At 40.4% G+C, this 20,891-nt stretch overlaps 1 protein-coding gene across 1 annotated transcript in view; it reads right to left on the minus strand.

Annotated features, from left to right (window-relative positions):
* Window positions 1-1,899: 1,899 nt before the first annotated feature.
* lsamp (limbic system associated membrane protein) overlaps window positions 1,900-20,891 on the minus strand; it is a 169,953-nt gene continuing 150,961 nt past the window's right edge. The window contains exons 5-8 of the mRNA XM_076141820.1: window positions 14,917-15,048; window positions 13,815-13,935; window positions 6,728-6,876; window positions 1,900-5,084 (exon numbers count right to left, since the gene is read on the minus strand). Of these exons, the coding sequence (XP_075997935.1) occupies window positions 4,987-5,084; window positions 6,728-6,876; window positions 13,815-13,935; window positions 14,917-15,048 (500 nt within the window). The 3' untranslated portion in view covers window positions 1,900-4,986. The remainder of the gene's footprint in view (window positions 5,085-6,727; window positions 6,877-13,814; window positions 13,936-14,916; window positions 15,049-20,891) is intronic.

Genomic DNA, 20,891 nt, shown 5'->3' on the forward strand with positions numbered 1-20,891 from the left:
ACCCGACAATACCTGAGTTAGATCAACAGTATATTAAGCTTATATATTACTTATTCTCAATCATATATAGTAGTAGTGTGAACTACATGATTGAGAATATGGATCAATCCACCTGTATGTAAGTTCATACAGGTGGAGTGTGCAGGAGTACTTCAAGGTAACTGGAATTGTCGCCATCAAGTGGTTTAAAATATGTACATATTGTATTTTGCACTAGGTTTCAAAATCTAGCAAATACTCCAAATACACAATTTGGCTCTCTAGGCCTCAGAGTCTACATGAATGGTTGTGTGCTAGACATTTGCAATAGAGTACACTATTTATCTATAACTTTAATAATATTTGACTTTCCTTATCAGCAACAGACAGCAAGTACAGACAAACAGATGGCCTGAATAAAATGTAATTGAATTGACAGTCTAGCTAACTAGAAACCCAATTCCTTTTACTTTGCATGACTGAAACAGTTTGATTAACTCACGAGGAGATAGATTATGGTTTATATTTTATGGATGCTTGAACATTTATTTCTGCTGAATGATACATTTAAGGACACAAATATTTAATAGATGGTTTTCATCAATTTCATGTATTTTTTGGGTAACACGAGAGTCACAAAAGAGTCGTTTGGATCACACAGCAGTCCTGGATGAGTTGGTGAAGTCAGAACGACCAACGTCAAATGTTACTCATTCTAACGACGCAATTCTGCCAACGGCTTAAAGTATCAACAACACCACTGACCCAGAAGAGAAGAAGCTGCTTTGAAAGACTTGTAAAACGTCTGCTGCCAGATATCTGAACGATTGTAACTATAAGGACAAAAATGTCTCGGAGAGAGAATATAACAATACATATTTTATTTGCATGTTACATGGTGACAAACACAACAGTACCGTTAAGATCCCGTGTGTTCCAAGCCAAGCTCCAAAAGAGCCTACTTGCCCCAACATCTCAAGTCACATTCAAATACAGAACATTGAATTCAAACAACTTTATTTTCTGTTATGAACATTTTCTCATTTGCCTTTATTACATATAATTTTTTTTAGAAACCGACTGCAATTACCTTATGCCATAATAAAGAAAAGTAAAATCGGGGGGGCGGGGAGAAAAAAATGGGAACATCGCTGTGTCGCAACTCATGACTGAATCTTAATTTCCCAGTGTCAAAGGGAGGGAATTACAAAGGTGATAGATACATTTGCTGAGTAAATTTTCTAATGTTGAGTTGTATAAACATGATCTTATGGATTTGCTTACTTTACAACATTCTACTGTCCAAACATCATACTGTATATACACACAGAGGAGGGAAAGAAAGAGAATCCAAACTTAAATCAGAAGTGGAAAGTATTGTAACTGTTTGTCCAACTCATCGTGTATCTCATGCCTCGGGAAGGTTAATAACAATGATCATCAAGTGAGCGCACACACACACACACACACACACGCGCACACATACGAAAGCCAGTTTTGTACAGTGAAGCGATGATGCGATGTCATGTTTTTGAAGGCAATGCTCAACTATGCAACTTTATCCACAGTCTTCCACATCTGTCTGAAAGCTGATTGCTGCTGTTTACATATAGGCTGGCTTGTTGGTCTCTCTATTAGCAAAACATGGCCAGGTTTCTTCAAGTCTCTCTGCTTTACACACAAGCCAGAGCTCCATGGCTTTAACATCTGTTTCAAAAGGAGGACTCCACTGAATTTACACTTTAAATCTGGATTTATTAATTGCTTTGTGAAAACAGCCGGAGAAAAATGTTGTGTGTCTGAATTGATCTGCATCGATCCTGTAGACTACTCACTGTTTTGCAAAGAAACAACACATAATAGATCACAACTGGCGACTGTGAGCCATCCATCAGTATCCATGGAGACAGGTGTCATTTGGTTCTAATGGGGAGGCACTGTGCTAAAATGGAGATATCTGAGGCTCTGCCTGTTTTTGTAAATGTAACTTTAGAGTATGAGGATCATAGAAAACCACAGCTGTAAATGAGTGGAGTCCTCCTTTAACTTGATTGAACATCAACTTTGGCCGAGTTTTCCTCATGCGACAATCCACTGACTGACAAAAGTTTTCTACACTTTCAGCTCGCAATCCTTTAACTATGTCAACTTCCTTCAACACAAATGATCCGGATGCAATAAACTTGACCAATTATATATTCCAAGCATAATTTGGAGATGGTGTTTGGCCCTGTTCTGGGAGTCTGTTAGGGTCTCTGTGGACATTCCTCCAGCAAAACACATTTTAGTTTGGCTGAGATTGTGCCAATTACCGCCCAAGGCCAACCTCGCTCTGCCCTGAGGTATTTTTTTATGTGATACAGAGTGAGACAGACAGACTTAGTGGAATAGAAATGAAACCACAAGCACAGAGCATTCTCATGCAAACCCATCGTAACGAGCTATTTCAGATAATCCAGATCATTCACGTCTTATTACAGTAAGAAGATAACAGTTGCTAATAAACTGTCTTCCTGAAATACAGGCGGACAGGTGGCAAAAAGCGGTAAAAGAGCGCGGAGGGATAGTAGAAAAACATCAGGAGTCAGGTTAGAGTTGCTGCGTTGTAAAGAATAAACAAAAATGCGTAGGATGAACTCCTAAAATCAAGCAGCTATTTGAATTTTCTTCGGTTGCTTCCACATAGAACGCAAACAGCAATTGTAAGAGAATATGACGTGTGACTGACGGAGATTGTTGGAATATTTTACTTAGTTTGATAGAATTGTTGCCTGGTTCCGCCGCTGTACAACACTATGAATACAGGTTCACCCACATGAAAATTAGACTGGATTCGATGCCATCATCAACACTACAACGTCACGCAGCCGTGGCCTCAGAAGCAGTTACAATTGGAAAATAGCGGAAAAAAGTCTTTAATGCAATGATGACAGTAATTACATGTGTGTTTTACAGTACTGCACTGTCCCAGCATGGAGACGCGTACACACATCCTTGACTATAGCATCTGGCCTGGGGTGGTGAAATCCAGACGATTAAGTCACCTTAGGTCAAACTCAAAAGCTAGTAGTGCACCCGATGTAGTGATAGGAGTCACTTCGGTTATCACAGCAGCAATAACCTCTGAGCCTTTTGCAGAAAGAATAACACTGATTCAAAGATGCCGCGATTGTTAGAAAATATCGATGCATCCAGTGTTAATTTGAACATTTTATTCATAAAGAAATCAATGGACAAGGTCAGCAATCAGGATGAGAAAATGACTTGCCATTGGGACAGGATTTTATAACGGTATTATGCTGTGAGTGGCCCATCAGCATTACGGCCATGATGGAACCATAGAGGGAAATAAACATTCAGTATTCATTTTTGCTGCTCTCATATTAAATTCCAAGTACGTAAAAGCTTTCATGACATTACAATCTGAAGATTATGTTTCGTCTCCCTAAATGTAAGCCAGCGACTGTGTCATCTCAAGGACGGATGCAATAATTGCACAAAACTATTGTTGTTTTTTTTTTCTTAAATGCTAGATCGTTTTTCCCTAAAGGGAGTCATTTCCCATAATAGAGCAGCGTCGCCAGTGGAGGAGACCTACAAATTGCATACCTTCTCGGAAATACAGACACATAAACTTTCTCTTTTCATAATATAAGGACACTGTATATATACACAACTCAAATGAATTAAGCAGAGGAAATAAAAAATAACCTCAATATCAATATATTGTGAATTTTCCTGTATCAATTCATATGAAAACACACTTTTCTTTTTTTTTTGAAAGGAAAAAAAAGCAACTCATTCATTGGTGTCAGACATTTTTATCCAAATTCCAGCAGTTTAGAAGAATGATCCTAAAACTCATAGACGGAAAGCAAACACTGTATATGGTCGTAGGGTATATGTAGCTAAATGCGGTGCTGTCTGCCTTCATCACAGGCAAATTGCACATTATGGTTGGTTGGTCATCATACAAGCATCACACACTGCAAGAAATCTTTGCTGTTTCCTCTCGTTACAGTGGCAAAACAAGTAATCGTATAGAGAAATACAAAATTTTACTATGTACAGTACACATCATTATAACCTACTGTGTTGATCTAAGTGGGAGTCCTGCTGTAAAGGAAAGAGTGTTTTCTTTTGGAGAAAGGCAAGTGGTTGCCAAGCCACTGAATGAGGATCTACGTATCAACAAAGCATCTAATTTCATCTGTATAGTTTAGCTCAGTAGGATCAAGTCTATTCTATTTACTGTGTACATCCTCAGTGACTGGTGCATCTGGAAAACAAGATCATGTCTCTGGATTTATGTCTTAAAGTCTAATAGCATCTGATTATGGTTTTTAATACGTATAATCAAGCTCTAATTCCTGTTGCAGAATCATCTTACAGGCTGCAATACGTTTCCCTTTGATTTCTGCATATGTTAGTTGATATTTGGCAGATGCTTTTGCTTGTTGTTCATTAATGCGCTGGTTAAGAGGTTGGTTAAATCTATCAATACAATTTAAGTTAAATAATGCAATTGTGGGAATAAGAGGAAATATACCTCACATCTTTAGTACCGCTAGAGACAAATGATTGTGAGATCCCTTTAAGTTGGGCATCTCTACTTCATATCCATTAAGACAAGATACAACAAATCCCAAACCCAATCCACACCCCAAAGACAAGATATAGCATAAACAAGGAAATACATACAAATTAAAAATAACAATGCAATTCTTTAAAAGAGAACTGTTTGCTTGTTCTGTCCTTCATTTCACTGTTTTTGTTGTTGTTCTTAAAACTAATCATTTTATTCATAACCCACTGATTTTCTTAATATCTCTAAGCAGTGCTTCAGAGCAGGTAAGGTTTTTGTAACATGATGCAAACAGTCCGGGGGGGAGGGGGGGGAGTGGTATAGTTGGTAACAAGGTAGCAATAAGGATGTTGGTGAGTTGTAGAGAAGGATAGAGAAGGGGGAGGAAAAGGCCAGGGAGGAGGAAGAGGAGGGCTGCGGTATTAACACTTGAAGAAAAGGCAGGCGATGCAGGCCAAGAGTAGCCACAGTGATTGAGATACACAGGCGGAGCCGCTGATGTCTCGACCTGTCCCGGGTCCTGCACACAGACAGATTAGAGAGATAAAGAGAGAGATTATAGTAAAGAATTGAAATGATTGATTGAAGGTGAAGTGAAGTGAGAAGAGATTGTAGAGTGATCTTTCAATGAATGGAGAGTTTGATCATGGAGCATAATTCTAGTGCTGCGTCTGAGTCTGGCCCTGATTGTAAATGTGAGAAATTCCATGGAAGCTCCTAGAGAACGGTGGACCGGAACATATGGACTGTTCCATTGTGTCACCCACCAAACACAGCACCTTTAAATCTCTTTTAGTGGGGTAAAGCCTAAATCTACAGTATATGAAGTAGCGGTCTGATATGGGTAAGAGTAAACTGGCCAATCACATTCTGTTCTGAGAATGAATTACTTTGATTAAGTTCAGTTAACTCCATAGGAATCAATGCTTTTCCTACAAAAAAATGTCTGGTTCTTTGTTTTCAGTGATAAAGTTTAATAAGATGATTTGTTTTCTTGATCAATCAAATATATGTGATTGAATGATACATTTTTCAAGAAAATGTGATTTTTATTTTAGGTGCTATACAACAAAGTACTATCAATTATCTTAATTTTTCTGCAAGTGTATTAGTAAATCCATAAAATTGTGTAAATAACTAAAAGCTGCAGCATCCAAATCAGCATCCAAAACCATGAAGTTAAGAAAGCAATGCTGACATCTGGTGGTCATGTTGTGCTACTGACTCACAGTGCAGCGCGCGCTGTGCGGTAAACCCTTGAAGGCAACACCCCGAATCTGTGATGTCACTAAAAGGTGTGTTGGCCCGTGACAGATACATCGCTGAAGTTGAAACCCACAGAGGGAAGTGTATCGCGACTTTTACATCCTGTGTGTGTGATTTATAGAACGCTCAAACCTCGCCACAGGTTCAGGAGTGTGAGGTCTCACGGTGGGTCTGCTTTTTATAGACAAGGAGAACGAGACATTAAAGGATGAGCGCTAGGAAGCCCGGCTGATCCCTTTAATGCTGGGTTTAGTGTCTTAAAGACAGTGTGATGGATCTGATACATCACACTGATATCTAAGCCCGTGCAGCACCGCAAGAATTAAAAAGACGTTTCAGACGGGTGAAGTCACACAGAATTGGTATCAAATGCTTATAAAAGGCAGCTTAAATTTCTCCTGTAGATTATTTTTATTTCTAATGAAGAGAATTAAAATTACAACGACTTTCAGCTTCCGTTTCAAGGTATTTTCAATGGCAATCAATCAATCCGTTGCTGTCTTTAGATAATAAGGATTACTGACTTAACATACTGAATACAAACAATAACAGAACAAAGTATAAGGCTCTGAAACTATCTTTATATTGTTGTATTCAGAGCTTGATGAAGAGCTTCAATGACAGGTATAGCTGAGAAAAAGACATTATTCATTATGGTTCATGTTAGAGTTTACTATAAGTTGAATAAGAGCAGAACACTGTGGATTTGGCGGGGTAATAATACAACCTGACAGAAGCTGCAGTCTGTGATATCTTAGAGAGAATAAAAGGGCTGGAAGTGTTATTAATATTTGGAGTTGGTGGATTCCCTGGAGAACAGGAATCTGCCATTCTGTGCATATTCTGGTGAGGATGATGTAGCAGCGCACTAATTCTCAGGCTGGTGCAGATACTCACTATAAAGGAAAACGCTGGCGTTCTGGATTCCCAGTCGGTTGGACGCCACGCAGGTATAATTCCCAAAATCCTCCTCGGTAACATTGGAGATCATGAGAACGGTGGTAGTGCCCAGGATTTGGATGTTGGTGCCCTGGTTGTTGGACAGCCTGCAGAGGGCAGATGAGGCCAGAGTGTCATCAAACTGTCATCTAACTGTTATTGAGGTGAGGAAGGGTGTAAGTAACATTTGTGGACAAAATGAGGTCAATCCAGGTCTCTGTTAAAGAAATCCCTATTGTGTACTGATTGTCAATGAGACAGACATTTGCAGGTTTACTTCTGTGAAAAGAAAAGCCCCAAAAATATCACGTCTTCAAGTCTCTGATGGTTGAAACGAACCATTTATAGAGCGTTTCACCAGCAGATTTCTGTGTGTGTGTGTGATGTCCCGGTGGTACAATTAGCACAAATCTAAAACATGATGACACATTTATTATAACGCTGTGAATCTCTTGACAAATTTCTTGGAAAAATCACATCTTCTATCAAAGACTGATGGGTATTCATGACACAACTGTTCCTGAAACTGAGAACTTTCAAGCTTTTCGAATGAGCGGTGCAACGTCTCCAAGACTTGAATTGAAGAATTGACTTTACTTGGATGTTTTTGGATAAAAGGTATATATGTAGGACCCAGGACCATAAAAACAAAGATATCCAAACACTTTTACCCATCAAACTAATTGGGAAACACTTTTGTTGGAGTTTTCTCATCTTCAAAGCTAAAGAGTCTAAAAAAAATGGACAAATATGCAGAACAGTTCTCATCAAATGCCACTAATGTGTACGGGTCATTGGAATGTTAATGGAAATAATTATAATGCACAATGAGCCGTAATTTTATTCTGACAATCATTGTGAAATAGCAGGGGTCAGTTTCAACTCAGTGAACTTTCCTAAGTGGAGGCGTCTAATTGTTCACATGGCTGCTTCGTTTTGAACAAACAAAATAACATCTAACAGGGCAGCAAATTAATGTATCATAGAAAAACAAAATCTCTCTAACCTTTGGATTATGTTGGAGGGAAAAGAAAGGAGAGCTCTAGGAAGGAGTGAGGTTTACACAGTATTCAAATACAGTATACACCATTTTCTACACTATAATTCTCATTGACCATGATTGTTGTTGTTGATCACGTTCACGTAATGTTTGTTACCCTGTTTGGGATGAAAGATTAGTATACTGCTCCTCAGCCCTGGGAGTCTTAATGTCCACCAAACTTCTGATAATCAATTATGCCAACCTTGAACCCCTTTTTCAGAACCAATGAATCCCTGAAATTTGCTGACTCAGACAGCAAACCAGGGTGATGAACTATTCCTTACATCATCACTGCTAAATAAAACTCTTTTAATAGCGTGGCACACATAATGGATTTGGCTTGTTCTATCCTGACTGAGCCCTCCATTTAATGAATAAGGTGAAGTTCATTTATAGCGTCTCAACTTAATCCTGCTTAAGTCCGGGTAATGTGGTAATCTGAATTTGAGCGGGGGTAGCAGCAGACTTTTTTATGCTGACACATCCTTGGCTGATAGGATGCATTAACATAAAAAAGCAAAACACATCATGGCACAGCATAATTTGCAGAAGGGGGGGAACAGGAACTTGATAAAGTGCTGAGGTCTATCCCAAAGGGACACCTTGGAAACGGTGGCAGATAGTGTGTATTAGTGTGTGTGTGTTTGTGTGTTGGCGAAAGAGAGAGGAGGTAGAAAGAGTGACCTACAAAAGGGCAAGGTTTCAAACAACGTCCTCACTTCATCTAAAGCAGAGCCTCTCCAAATGATAAGCCCAGCAGCAGATGTATTCCAGTACGTCTTCATAAGAAGTGCCTGTACTATTAAAAAGGTCTGGCAGCCCACTGAGCTCGCCGAGAGAGCCAGATAATACACTGCACCACAGGGAGCGCAGAGCAAACAGCTATTTTTAATATAGATTATAGCTTATGATTGTAATGTGATAACCAGGGAATATTAAGTGCCCTGACCGAGACAGGTCAAAGAGATAGAAATCCTCTCTACTTCTTCAGGAAAAGTTGGAGGAGTTGGACTTTTGCAAAGTTCAAATGAAAAATACCAAAGAGGAAACTGGATCTTTGGCCCAGAAATACTTTTTCATTTTCTATAACATTTACAAAGCTCAACGTTTTGGCAGCTCATTTGAAATTACAACACATTGGCGTGCACAGATCTGCAGATTCCCTCTTAAATATGCCAGCATCTCTGCCAGCTCCGTCTAGCATAATAGAGCAGAATGCATTATCCAAAACGTTGGCAGAGATCATTAAATCTACATCTTTGGAGGGACGTTTGTCATCAATTATAGCTGAAATCCTCACAGGCAGAGGGCAGCAGCGATCTGCCGAGTGACTTCAATGATCACTCCTCGATGCAGGGAGTCACTCTGTCGCACCCAGATTGAAATGATTTGACCCCTTCATTCAGCGGGGGGCACAGAGTGTGAGTGCAGGGCTCTGGCTGTAGGCCGGCAGAGATGAAAGACCAAAGCGAGTCATTAGATGGACAGATTTGATTCTGTTGCGTGTGGGAGCATCTAAAGTAGCTTATCATTGCCACCCAGGAGTGACAGGTCTGTTATGATTCAAGGCGGATGATAAATGAAATCAAGTGGTGAGTTCAGCGGAGACTTGTAACCCTGGGATGATTGAATACGGTCCAGTGGCGATGACAGACGTCTGCCAGCTGACTCAAAAACAAACACATTTGTCTATCACATTAGCTGACAGTTCACTTTGGATTTATTTTTTGAACGGTACAGCCACAGAGGGAGCGATGCATTGTGATATTATAGTTTAATAGAGCTTAGAAAAATGCTCAGCAACATGAATAAAGCTGACTACATTCCCCTGTTGGACTCAAATTAGGCCTGGCCCTGAATCAAAGCCTCTAGCCCTCTGCTTGAGTGAGCCAGAGACCAGGATGCACATTAAAAGATCTTTTGGTAAAAAAACCCAAAAAACCTTTCCAAAGCTGAAGATAGAAGAAATATTATCTGATTCAGAGTTTAGTGGAAATTTCATCATCATGGGAGATGAAGACGAGAGGAGAAGGGTCCTAATCAAACACGCAGCCAGGTAGGAGTAGTGTGATCACTGATGAGGTACTGGCCAGCTGCTTCACAATCATTACAGATCACACTCCACTAAGGCTAATTGGGTCTACAAGAGCCACAGAGACTCACACATCATGCTGCAGCAATCTCACTGGGAGATTGGGAGGTCAATGATGCTGTGTAGTTAAAAGGATAAATTATGTTTAATCATGTGAAGAGGTGCTTCTTTTCACGTGGATATCAATCTTGACATATAACAGGCATCTGCATACTTGTGGGAGTTCTCAGAGATGCTTCTTTGCTCAAAGGATAAAAGGGAAAAAGAGTCTCTGCAGCAGAGGATTTACTGGATTTTTCTTTTGGTGCTCCTTTAGTTTGGTTTGATTGGGCAGGAGAGTGGACTACAACAAAACAGCATAAAGTGCGTCTGGGCTTAACAGAACTGCTGCCGGAGCAGGAAATAGAAGGCTTCATGGGTATAAAGTGAAAGGAATGCCAAAATAAATCACAGTCTGGACAAAAGGGACAATCTTTCACTTAAACGTAAGTCCCTCTTTTGAGAGTGAAATACAATTTTCATGTCCATGCGTGGCTTCAAAACAAGCTTTCCTTTAAAATGAGGACAAATACTGGTTAAAGGAAGAAAGAGATGTTACTAAATGACATCATAAATCACATCAGTAATTAATATGTTAAACATAACTAGTCTAAATTACTTGTCATAGTAACTTTAAAGCAAAGGCTCAAAAGGAATTCTGTGATGAGACGGACACAAGGTCAACACCAAATCCCACTATATTAAACTACTGTACTTTATGAATTAAATGGCAAAGTATGTGTTCAAGGCTGGAATAATGAGAAGTGATTACTTTTATTATCCTTATTATCATTATTATTAATTATTATCAGGTATTTAAAGCAGAAATCATTTAGAGGTGTTTAGAGCGTTATATAGTGTTACTTAAAGTGCAAGAAATAGTGGCAGATCAGTAGATTTAATGTGTAAATTTGTATTTTACCTTTTCACATAATAGTAATACACCTGCAGTATGTTTGATTAAATCCTGAGCAGAATGACAGCAAACTAAAACTTTGTAGAAGAAGAAAATGGGGATTTTTGGTAATTTAGTTTTGGTTACTTCAGCTCAGTTTGCTTAAAGCCATGAAGAGGATACGAAGATTTTTAGACTTATGTTTACAGCTCAGTTTAGGACGAAGGCTTTGTCTTATTGGGTGCATTTGTTTACTTGTAAACCTCAAGTTTTGCAGCTTTAACAATGTTCACCACACAATCCTGACTATATCATTACATTACATTACATTACATTACGGTCATTTAGCAGACGCTTTTATCCAAAGCGACTTACAATAAGTGTGTTCAACAAAGGTAGATAAAAGAACTCACACTCCAACAATGGCACAACACGTTCCCTGTAAAGGTGTGGTCCACCAGCTTCCAGGATAAAGCAATTAACAAAGAAACAGGTACAGGAAACAACACCTCACTTACACATCCGGTAAATAAGGCGTAACAGGCTACGGTTCATTAGTGCTGATTATTAGGGGAGGAGGCTGTAAAGTTAAACTAGGCAAGCAAGGAGAAATTGTATTATTATTATGCATTAACATCATCATCCAAGGAGAAAGTGCAATAACATTTCCCACTGACACAGAGGGAGAGGTGGACCCTGCAGAGAAGAGCCAAAAAGCCTCCAGAGGACAAAACAACCCAGATAGATGGAAGGACGAAAACTGCTAAACAACAGATAATGCTAAATATTTCCACCGCCATAAATCTTTCACTTCAAGCGGCTGGCGTGATAGGCCCATTACTTTAGAGACTGTATCTGTGATAACACTTGTGCCAGTTCTCCACTCTTTGCCACACTTTTTGGAGCTCGAGTGAAATTACACATCGTGCAGCCATATGCGCAACTTCCAAATCATTACCTGCGCAATCAAACCTCTCCACAGCCAAACCGAGTCGGGCGATGAGTTTTTGCTGCAGTAAAAAAGGAAAATCTCCTGGGTTATAAAAATGACAAGTGTTGAAAATGGACGGACTGAGTTGTCACTGCGTGCGAATGTCATTACAGTTCGATCTTCGTCAAGTGTTTTCCAGATACATGCATGACACTTAAATTGATAGCTTTCCAATGAACATCTGTGTCTGGTCACAGCATTTGCAATTCCACATGAGAGCGTACGGTGCAGGAGGCTCGCTTTCCATTTCAAAAGAAATACTAGTGGATGAGAGGTTAGTGTTGTGAAGAAAAAGAAATGATTTTCATTGCCCTTCTCCTTTTCGAAAGAACATTACAGAAGCCCCTGCCTGCACGCTAATGTTCAATTAACAGGGGAATAAATGTCTAATGAGTGATTAAGTGCGTGATTAGTCATCAAACTACACAGACGATGTCATCAAACTAACACTGGGGTGCGACAAAGGATGATCCAGGGAAAAGGAGCAAAGCCAGGAACAAGGAGATCCATTATAAGTATTAGGATGGAGTGATGCGCAGCGTCCTAAGCACAAAGCCTGCAGCGAGGAGGACAATGAGCTCTTGGCACGTTTGGGAAATGAGGAGGGACCGGCTTTAGGGACAAAGCATCCGGTAAGATCCTGATTCAAAAAGGACGCTTTAGAATTTGGACTAGTGCAACGATTAATGCACAGATACACTAAAGATGTGACAAGGTCATAGGATTCACTGGATCATCATAATAAGCAATGTAGAGAGCAATTATTGATTCATTGTGCCTTAAATGTGCCGATGGGAAAAGCATGAAAAGGAATCGTTTGTGTTTTTCCCTCAAGCACATGGATATACAGTATTTTGTTTTACTGAGCTCATACAGGCATTGATCATCACACTTCACACATCACATAGAGATATTATATTGTATTTTGAGAACCTGGGGCTTCAGTTTAGTCCGTTCAAAGTCAAAATTCGAACTGTTATTCCGAAAGTTAGCGGGGCAAAACTCCAGTGACTAATTAGATGTTTGTCATAAACACTGTTTGTCACTGTAAACACACACTTATTCAGAGAGTTTTTGAAATTTTTGAAATGCAATGTTTCATTCAGGTGTTCTGAGCTTCTATTTTTGCTTTGGACGTGTACTCTCCTCCTTATCTCCCCCTCTGCCTTACACAATGCTCTCAGGCCCTCCATGTTTACTATTTCTATTTTGGATAAATACTCAAAAAGATCAAATAGAAATCCATGAATCGTTTTTTTGCACATGAAAACATTTGACAGCAGACCCAACATGAAAATACGAACATGGAAATCAGTGTGAAAAGGTCAATGCTATGCATTTCTGATTATATAATGCATACTGTAAATGTATTGGTGAAGGAATGCTGCATACATTATTTTGTATAGTATGATAAATATAGACTTAAATAAACAACAAGGAAAGGAATGTATGATAAGAAGCCTGGCCAACCTTGAACACACACTCCCTGATCTTGTTGTATTGTATACAGTGTACAATCTTTTCAAAAGTGTTGTAAATGCTGTTCTCGGAGAGTATTGTTGTTGTCAGCAATTCACACAAGCGAGGGGCCAGATTTTCCATCCTAGAAGCATTACGAGAGAACAGTGCAGTTATAAAGGGACTTCATAGCCCAGGGGTGCCGCTCTGATGGTTGAAATACACATGTTGCCATAGCAGTGGGTAGAAGGAGGTTACTGGTTTTACCTTCACACTTTGGAATGGCTTGTTTGACTGATTGAAACACTTCCTAATTCATTTAGAAACTCTTGGTCAATCTAATTTTAAGAAATGTGATTTTTCTTCCGTTGACACTTAATCCTGCAGACTGAACCGTCCACAACTGCGAATCACGTACAACTTAAGCTTTCACTTCCTAGTGATGCGGCTTCAGATGTGTGATTCTGTGCGACTGCCTCACTGTGACCCCGAAGGAGGGAAACGGTGTGCAAATGGATTTCAAGTTACCTCTTGTCGTCTCTGTACCACTCAAACTCTGGCGTGGGCACGGCGGTGGCTTCACACTGCAACATCCCCATGCGACCCACCGGGGTCTCCGAGCTCTGGGTTTTCTTTATTGTCGGAGGGTCTGCAGAGTCACACACAGTTATGTCAGCTGCTGTCCTTAAACGTCACATCAATAATCCTACACTTATATAAAATTCCCCTCTAAAATAAGATGAACTCACTCCAGGCTGGACTCCATCCTAGTCATCGCTTAACTTTCTTTTCTCTTTTCTACTTTTCCTGCTGTTAAGTTTGACACAAGACATGCGGCATATGCTTTCATAGTGGCTCTGAATGTTTTTGTATACCTAAATGGAGCCCAATCTTGGGGAATATGTCAAAGAAGATGTAATTTGAGGTTTCTTCAATACGCCACTTTTAGGTTTGAGGCCTACAATTTTCCCTTTGAGGCAATGAAGCCATAAGAATGAGTATAAAATAGATTAAGAGGTTGAAAAAGCGACAACTTCTCGCAATTCAGATTGGGGTATTGTTTTTAAATAATCACCCTATTCAAGCAATACAAATGAGGTAAAGCAGATTAATTTCCATGTTCCACTGAAAATTAAAGACGGGCTATGAATTGCATTGATTGCCGAAATCTCCATTATTTCATTTAGCAGCATTTATCCCTGTCTTGGCATCATTCATATTCAGTGTGTGAGGGATCATAGGGGATTGTAAAACTCCTCTAGGAGGACTGAGATGTTTCATGCTTGCTCATCAGCCCTGAACAGCTAGAGGGACATGTTGCACCTTTCAGATGTAACATGGACCTCTGACAAGATGTAATTAGGCGATCTTGTGTTTGAAATGCTAAGTGTCTATTAAACGGTGTGCGATACTCAAGAATCAGCTTGACAACATGACAGTTTCAATCAAAGTCAGATGCTCGCTGATGTAAAGAGATCTTTATTGCACCTAGAATATTCATGAGAAGACGATAATGAAGGATGCTTTAACACACACAGTTCATCACAGGTTTATCTACAGTATAGATGTGTATTCGGCTTTTTCGTGAAATAGTGAAGAGATAATACTGATCGATTGTGTCATTACTTACAGTTGACAACCACGTTGACGTATTTGACATCAGGCGTGGCGACATCATTGCTGGCCTTGCATTCGTAGCGTCCTGCTTGGTTTCGCATGATACCTATAATATCCAGGTACTCCTCTCCATCCAGCGGCTCTGCTACAGGGGAGGGGGGGAGGGGGGAGAGGGGGGGAGGAGGTGAAGGAGCGAGCGAGAAAGCAAGGAGAGACAAAAGAAAGAAGACAAGAGGTGGGATGAAGACAAAATTAATTTCGGAGTGAAATTAAATTCCCTTATCTCCTCTGCTCTCTGATTCGATCTCCTCTGTGGATAATCCTGTAACCATCAGCTCAAGTGGAAAGTGAGAAACTGCTCCAAATATAGACATTTGCAGAACAATAGCGGTGAGTTATAACTAAATGCAGATAAAGCTGTAACAGCAGCACGCTCAGCACGCTCAGAGATATATATTGCACCTTTCAACATAGATTGTTTCCTCTGTGTTACATAAACACAGGTGTATATTTTATTTCCCTATGTATATTCAATGCTGGTATCCAGGGTTTCCACTTATCACTAATTTCAATGTTTTTTTTAACACTTGTTATAGAAGTTTAGTCGTTATTTTAAAACTTTTTTGCAATAATGTTTATTTTTCAGTATATTGTCAGGTATTATTAACCCTATACATGCCTTTTCCAGGTATTGTGACATGGACTGACAGCCGACTTGTCATCACTTATCACATGAGGACAGGGGAACACGAAAGCGTGCAGAATTCCTTTCCCCTTCTGTGGATCTACCTTGACAATTTTCCTGACCAGAAAAAATGACTTTTACGTCGGAATCTTATGCCAGTAGAAACCCTGTAAGATTGGCAGCATTTGTCAGTAAATCTGCCTTAAACTGAGACTATTACAAGTAGTAAGTGTAGTATAAGTACATCCTCTGTTTCTCTTTTCTGGCTGCTCTGCTTTACCTATAGCACAAGCTCTCTCACACACACACACACACACACACACACACACACACACACACACACAAGAGCGAGCGCCAAAGCTCACTCTTTTGTTTCATTCATTTGATGCTTCAAAAGCATTTTTTACTGATGTTGTTCGTGTGCTGCTGCAGGTGTAAGTGGAATATGTTTCTCTACGCTAAGAATGTGTCTCTCCACTCTGGGTAATTTAATGCCAGAGGACAGGTGGATGCGTTTAAAGATGCAGTAAAACTGAGCATATAAATACTGTATATGTGAGAAGCAAAGATAAAAACGGACATATCTTTTGTTGTTAATCTGCCAGATCATATCAGCGTCACACTCCGCACTGATGAGCAAAAGCCCTGTGAGACGCCGTTACTGAAGCTGTACTTGAATATATCGGCTGTTTGAATAAATACAGAATGCAGCAACTGAGCAGGTTTTCCATATTCATGATGTAAAAACAGAGGTAGTGCAAATTAGAAGAGTGGCACTGAGTGACTCAGATTGACTCTACAATTAAAAGTGCAACGCATTAAACAAAATATGCTGACCGTATTGTTGTTTGTCCAAAGGCTTCAATTAACTAACTCAGTCAAACAAAACATCTATACAGAGGGTGTAAAAAAACCCACAGAGAGTATCACACACACATATCTGACTGACTAATTGCTTAATGAGCAATCCAGCTAATTAGGTTTGTAAAGCACACAGCATCTCAGCATCTCATTAGGAAAGATCTGGTATGTGACGGATCTACCAGGGAGGGAAAAGTGCAAATGCCTTGATGTGCTCCTGCTGCTGCTGCTGCTGCGGTACAGTTTAAGTCACATCTGTGGACAGGATTTCAGTCAGAGCCACATCAAAGTATTTATAAATCATATAACAGGGGATGTGATAAGTGACACACCAAAGGATAATGCATTGTGATACGTTCTCTACAGCACATTATGAGCAACATTCATTTGATTTGAATATCCGCTAGATTCCGGAAAATAAAATCATATGGAATTGCTATAACTTAATAAGAAATCATTCATTCGTACCCACCTCTCCCCACAGAGCAGGTCTCTGGGTGTTTCTCGCAAAGATACAATTATCTGAATGATGGAGGATCCAGGAAATCCAATAACTACAAAAACATCCACTACTATTTCTCTTAATCGTGAAAAAAGGAATGATGGAATCTTGGCTGAGGACATATAGTGCACCAAAGAGACCTCTGACATGTGTGTGTGAGTTGTGTGTGTGTGTGTGTGTGTGTGTGTGGGAGCAGGGGTGGGGGTGATTGTAAATGTCAGTAGCCTCAGCCAGGGCGGTTGAGTTCAAGCTTGTGTTCCGAGTGAGGGGCTGCAGGCTCAGTGAGGCCGAAGTGCTGCGCCCTGGGGAACCAACCAGCAACTTCGGGGACTCTGATCTGAGCAGTGACTTTAACAACAGCTGCTCTGCTTTGGTGAACACACACATAAACGCTGCGCCATTTCAAGCCATGAAGCTCATGCAAACGCAAAGGAATGACCCCTAAACCGCCGGACCGACTTTTACACATGCTTGGGGCGCAAAACCAGAAAGATGATGACGGCTTGCAGATTTGGATCTGGTGTCAAGCTTTGCAACAGATATTACAATCAACCAATCAATGACTGAATCAATGAATCAATCAATTACATCTAGTCCGCAATTGAGGAAGAGCTACCGTATAATTTCATGTTGAAAGAGGTCAAGTTGTAGTCGGGATCAAAGTGGCATCCCCCACATGTATGATTGAAAATCTGTTGCCATGGAAATTCTATTAAAGCACAATCTCTTCTTCAGAATAGGCGAAGAGGGATGAAAACCAGGTAAGTGCAGAGATCGAAGAGCTGAGAAGAGAGGATAGAATTGAAGTCGTAACAGCAAAACGATGGCAGGACGCAGTTTGGTTCGTTGCTTGACAACAGCAATTAACCGCCGGTAACGTCAACCGCTGTCTACAGAGAGTACCTCAACTCATGGAGGAAGAACAGAGGCTGAAGAACAGATGCTGACGTATTGTCTAAAGAAACAATTCATTACATAAGAGCGTTTCACACGTCTTTGTCTGCGATCTCATGAAGAGAACATCATTTCCTTCTGAGGTGCACGCTTCACACGCAATCTATCTAATGATGCATAATGAGGATAGATTGGTTAATCGTGTCTCGCAGGAATTGATTAGAGTTTATATCTCTGTATGCATGTGCACACGGGCCCGGTGGCGTGTCAAGGCGTTCTGGGTTAAGAAGCGTGCATGCATGAATGCGTGACGCATTTCCTTGGCGTTTCCAGGGGACACAGAGCGGTGACTGATTCCAAATGTGCCCATTAGAGAAGCCCCATGAATCCTGCTATTACACTCTAATATTACATCACATTTCTATGCTAATCTGTGTGAGGGGTTGGGAGAGAGAGTGGGAGAGAGAGTGGGAGAGAGGGAGAGGGAGAGAGAGAGAGAGAGAGAGAGAGAGAGAGAGAGAGAGAGAGAGAGGTTATGTGTGACTTTATGGAGCAGTAGATGAAATAGGGGAAGTCAAGAATGAAACTGATTATTTGATAGATAGATTTTTTTTTAAGCATGTATGTTTTTCCCCCCCAAAATGTATATCATGATGGAATTACGGGAATGTAGCTTTAATGCAAGTGTGTGACAGTTTTGGACCTTGACTTTGCACCTGCAGATGTTTTGGGCAATCCTAGCACCTGTAACTTCTATCTGTCTCACACACACACACACACACACACACACACACACACACACACACACACACACACACACACACACACACACACACACACACACACACACACACACACACACGGATACACACGCGCACCATTCGTGTTAGCAGGTCAGCGTTGAACCCTGCCAAATAATGCACTGGTTGTCGAGCCTCCTTTGATTTTGTTTCCATTTAGTATTTTTCTTGAACTTTTCTGGTCGGAGCCGAGGTGCACAGGTGTCAGCAGCCTGGAGCTACTTTAACAACAGCATTCACGACGAGGAACACAGTGGGAACACATAACAAAATGCATTATCTCTTTTCTACAGTGAGAGAAGAAGAGAACTGAAATAGAAGCTGGCGATCACAGAAGGTGTTATAGCCCAGTGAGCTGTGGAGTCTCAGCCAATAAAGCTTCTCCCCTGTCAAAATACTGGCTGGAATTCATCTCTCAGTATCTTGAAAACATAGATGTCCTGCTCTTTCATCACTTTTCTCTTATCACTTGGCTGTAGTTATCATTTGTCATCCTACAGGATATCTTTAAAGCAATAGTTTTTTTTTTTCTATAATAGTTGGACAGAGTTTTAAAGCAGCTTATCCGCTAAAATCCTAAACTTGGCCATAAAGGACTTTTGGTGACAGGCTTGGTGATTGAAATCCGTTTCCTGTGGAAAAGTACTCTACTTCAGCAGTATTGCTGACGTGGGAGTTGGAACTTCTGCAGCTTTATACCATTGGAGGTACAGCACATTCTACTACAGAGGGAGAAACTCACCGTGGCCCCATAGGACTTTGTAAGTGGAAACCATGTCAAAATGGAGAAGTACAGGAAACAGCTGCCAATAACTCAGGTATACTGTAAGTATCATTACAGCATCCTACGTCTAAGTAGTGATGATGATGATGGGGAATGATGTGTTTCAGCCAGCGAGGCTCCTTAGCCATTATTAATTGCAAAGCTTAGCAAGAAAAGCTTGTTGCTGTTCCACGTACACAACATGCTTACATGCCTGAGCTGCAACCACAAACCTAAAGCATCAACAATCTGCTTTTCATTTTTACTCAGACAACAAACTCAGTCAGTAAATGCATGTTAAAAAGATGTAATCCTAATCTGAATATTCAGTATGAGGACATTGCCTTACTTCCACTCATAGGGCGATGAAGCAACGAGTCAAGTATAATGAGGTAATGAGTCACACTCCATCCAGTTAACTATGTGCTTTCCACACAGTTTTAGTTCTTTAATTTGAAACATCAAAACAATAAATGCAGGATTTTCATGAATGTATTATAATACTTACTCTACATGTGTGAGGAGCACTTCAAAATTGCTTCTAATCATTAAGCATTTGGAGCCAAGCTTAATGATATGAAGCACTTTGGAGTACACTGAGATAATTACCGTAATCCCCAGTCAATCCAATATTACCCGTGGAGTTTGTTGCTGTGGCAGGTTTGGCGTAAGTGGTGAAAACACCTGACTGGGTTTTATGTCGTTTTATGAGAAGACACATGATGCTCTAATTGGTTGTGGGTTTTTGTTTTTTTTTAAGGTTTGGGGGATTTCAGGCTGTTACTGTGAAGCTTCACATCCACAAATTGAAGCATACTTGGTTTTTCTTTTAAGCAAATGGTGGAAATTAAGTTTTTCTTTCACCGCAATATAATTACACCGGCTTGGATGCAATCAGATTATTCCTGTAGGCTTATTTGCAATAAAGACGAAAATCAAAGTACATTAGAAAAACTAACTTATGCTACTTACTAATGTTCTCTGCCATTCTCTACTTGTCGTGTCGCCAGGTGCGAGGCATCAAGGTAAGACAATATATTTAAATGTCATACGTTTTCACAGATATTTTTGAAAGCACTGCAGCCTTTGGGATATGCAACAGCAGGCGTTTGAAAGAGAGAGAGAGAGAGAGAGAGAGAGAGAGAGAGAGAGAGAGAGAGAGAGAGAGAGAGAGAGAGAGAGAGAGAGAGAGAGAGAGAGAGAGAGAGAGTGAGGCACCTGGAAGAGTCACACTTCTACACAAGCCTGCTGGATACTGATTTGCATTGCACTGGCAATTTCAAGTTTGTGCGAACAACTGCAACTTTTTCCACGTCGATTAAACCTCTCAGCAGGAGCAAGGACAGCGGTATGATGGGGGCACAAACATGCCCACTTTTACGCCCCAAAGGTACACACACACACAGGCCTCCCTACAGCTCAAAGCAAGAGAGAGAGAGAGGGGATGGGAGAGAAATAGGGAGGCAGAGGGCTGATGGCTGTG

Source organism: Genypterus blacodes, unplaced genomic scaffold (assembly GCF_046128005.1).
Source record: "Genypterus blacodes isolate CSIRO-AG114 ecotype Tasmania unplaced genomic scaffold, CSIRO-AGI_Gbla_v1 ptg000003l_1, whole genome shotgun sequence".
Taxonomy (NCBI): Eukaryota; Metazoa; Chordata; class Actinopteri; order Ophidiiformes; family Ophidiidae; genus Genypterus; species Genypterus blacodes.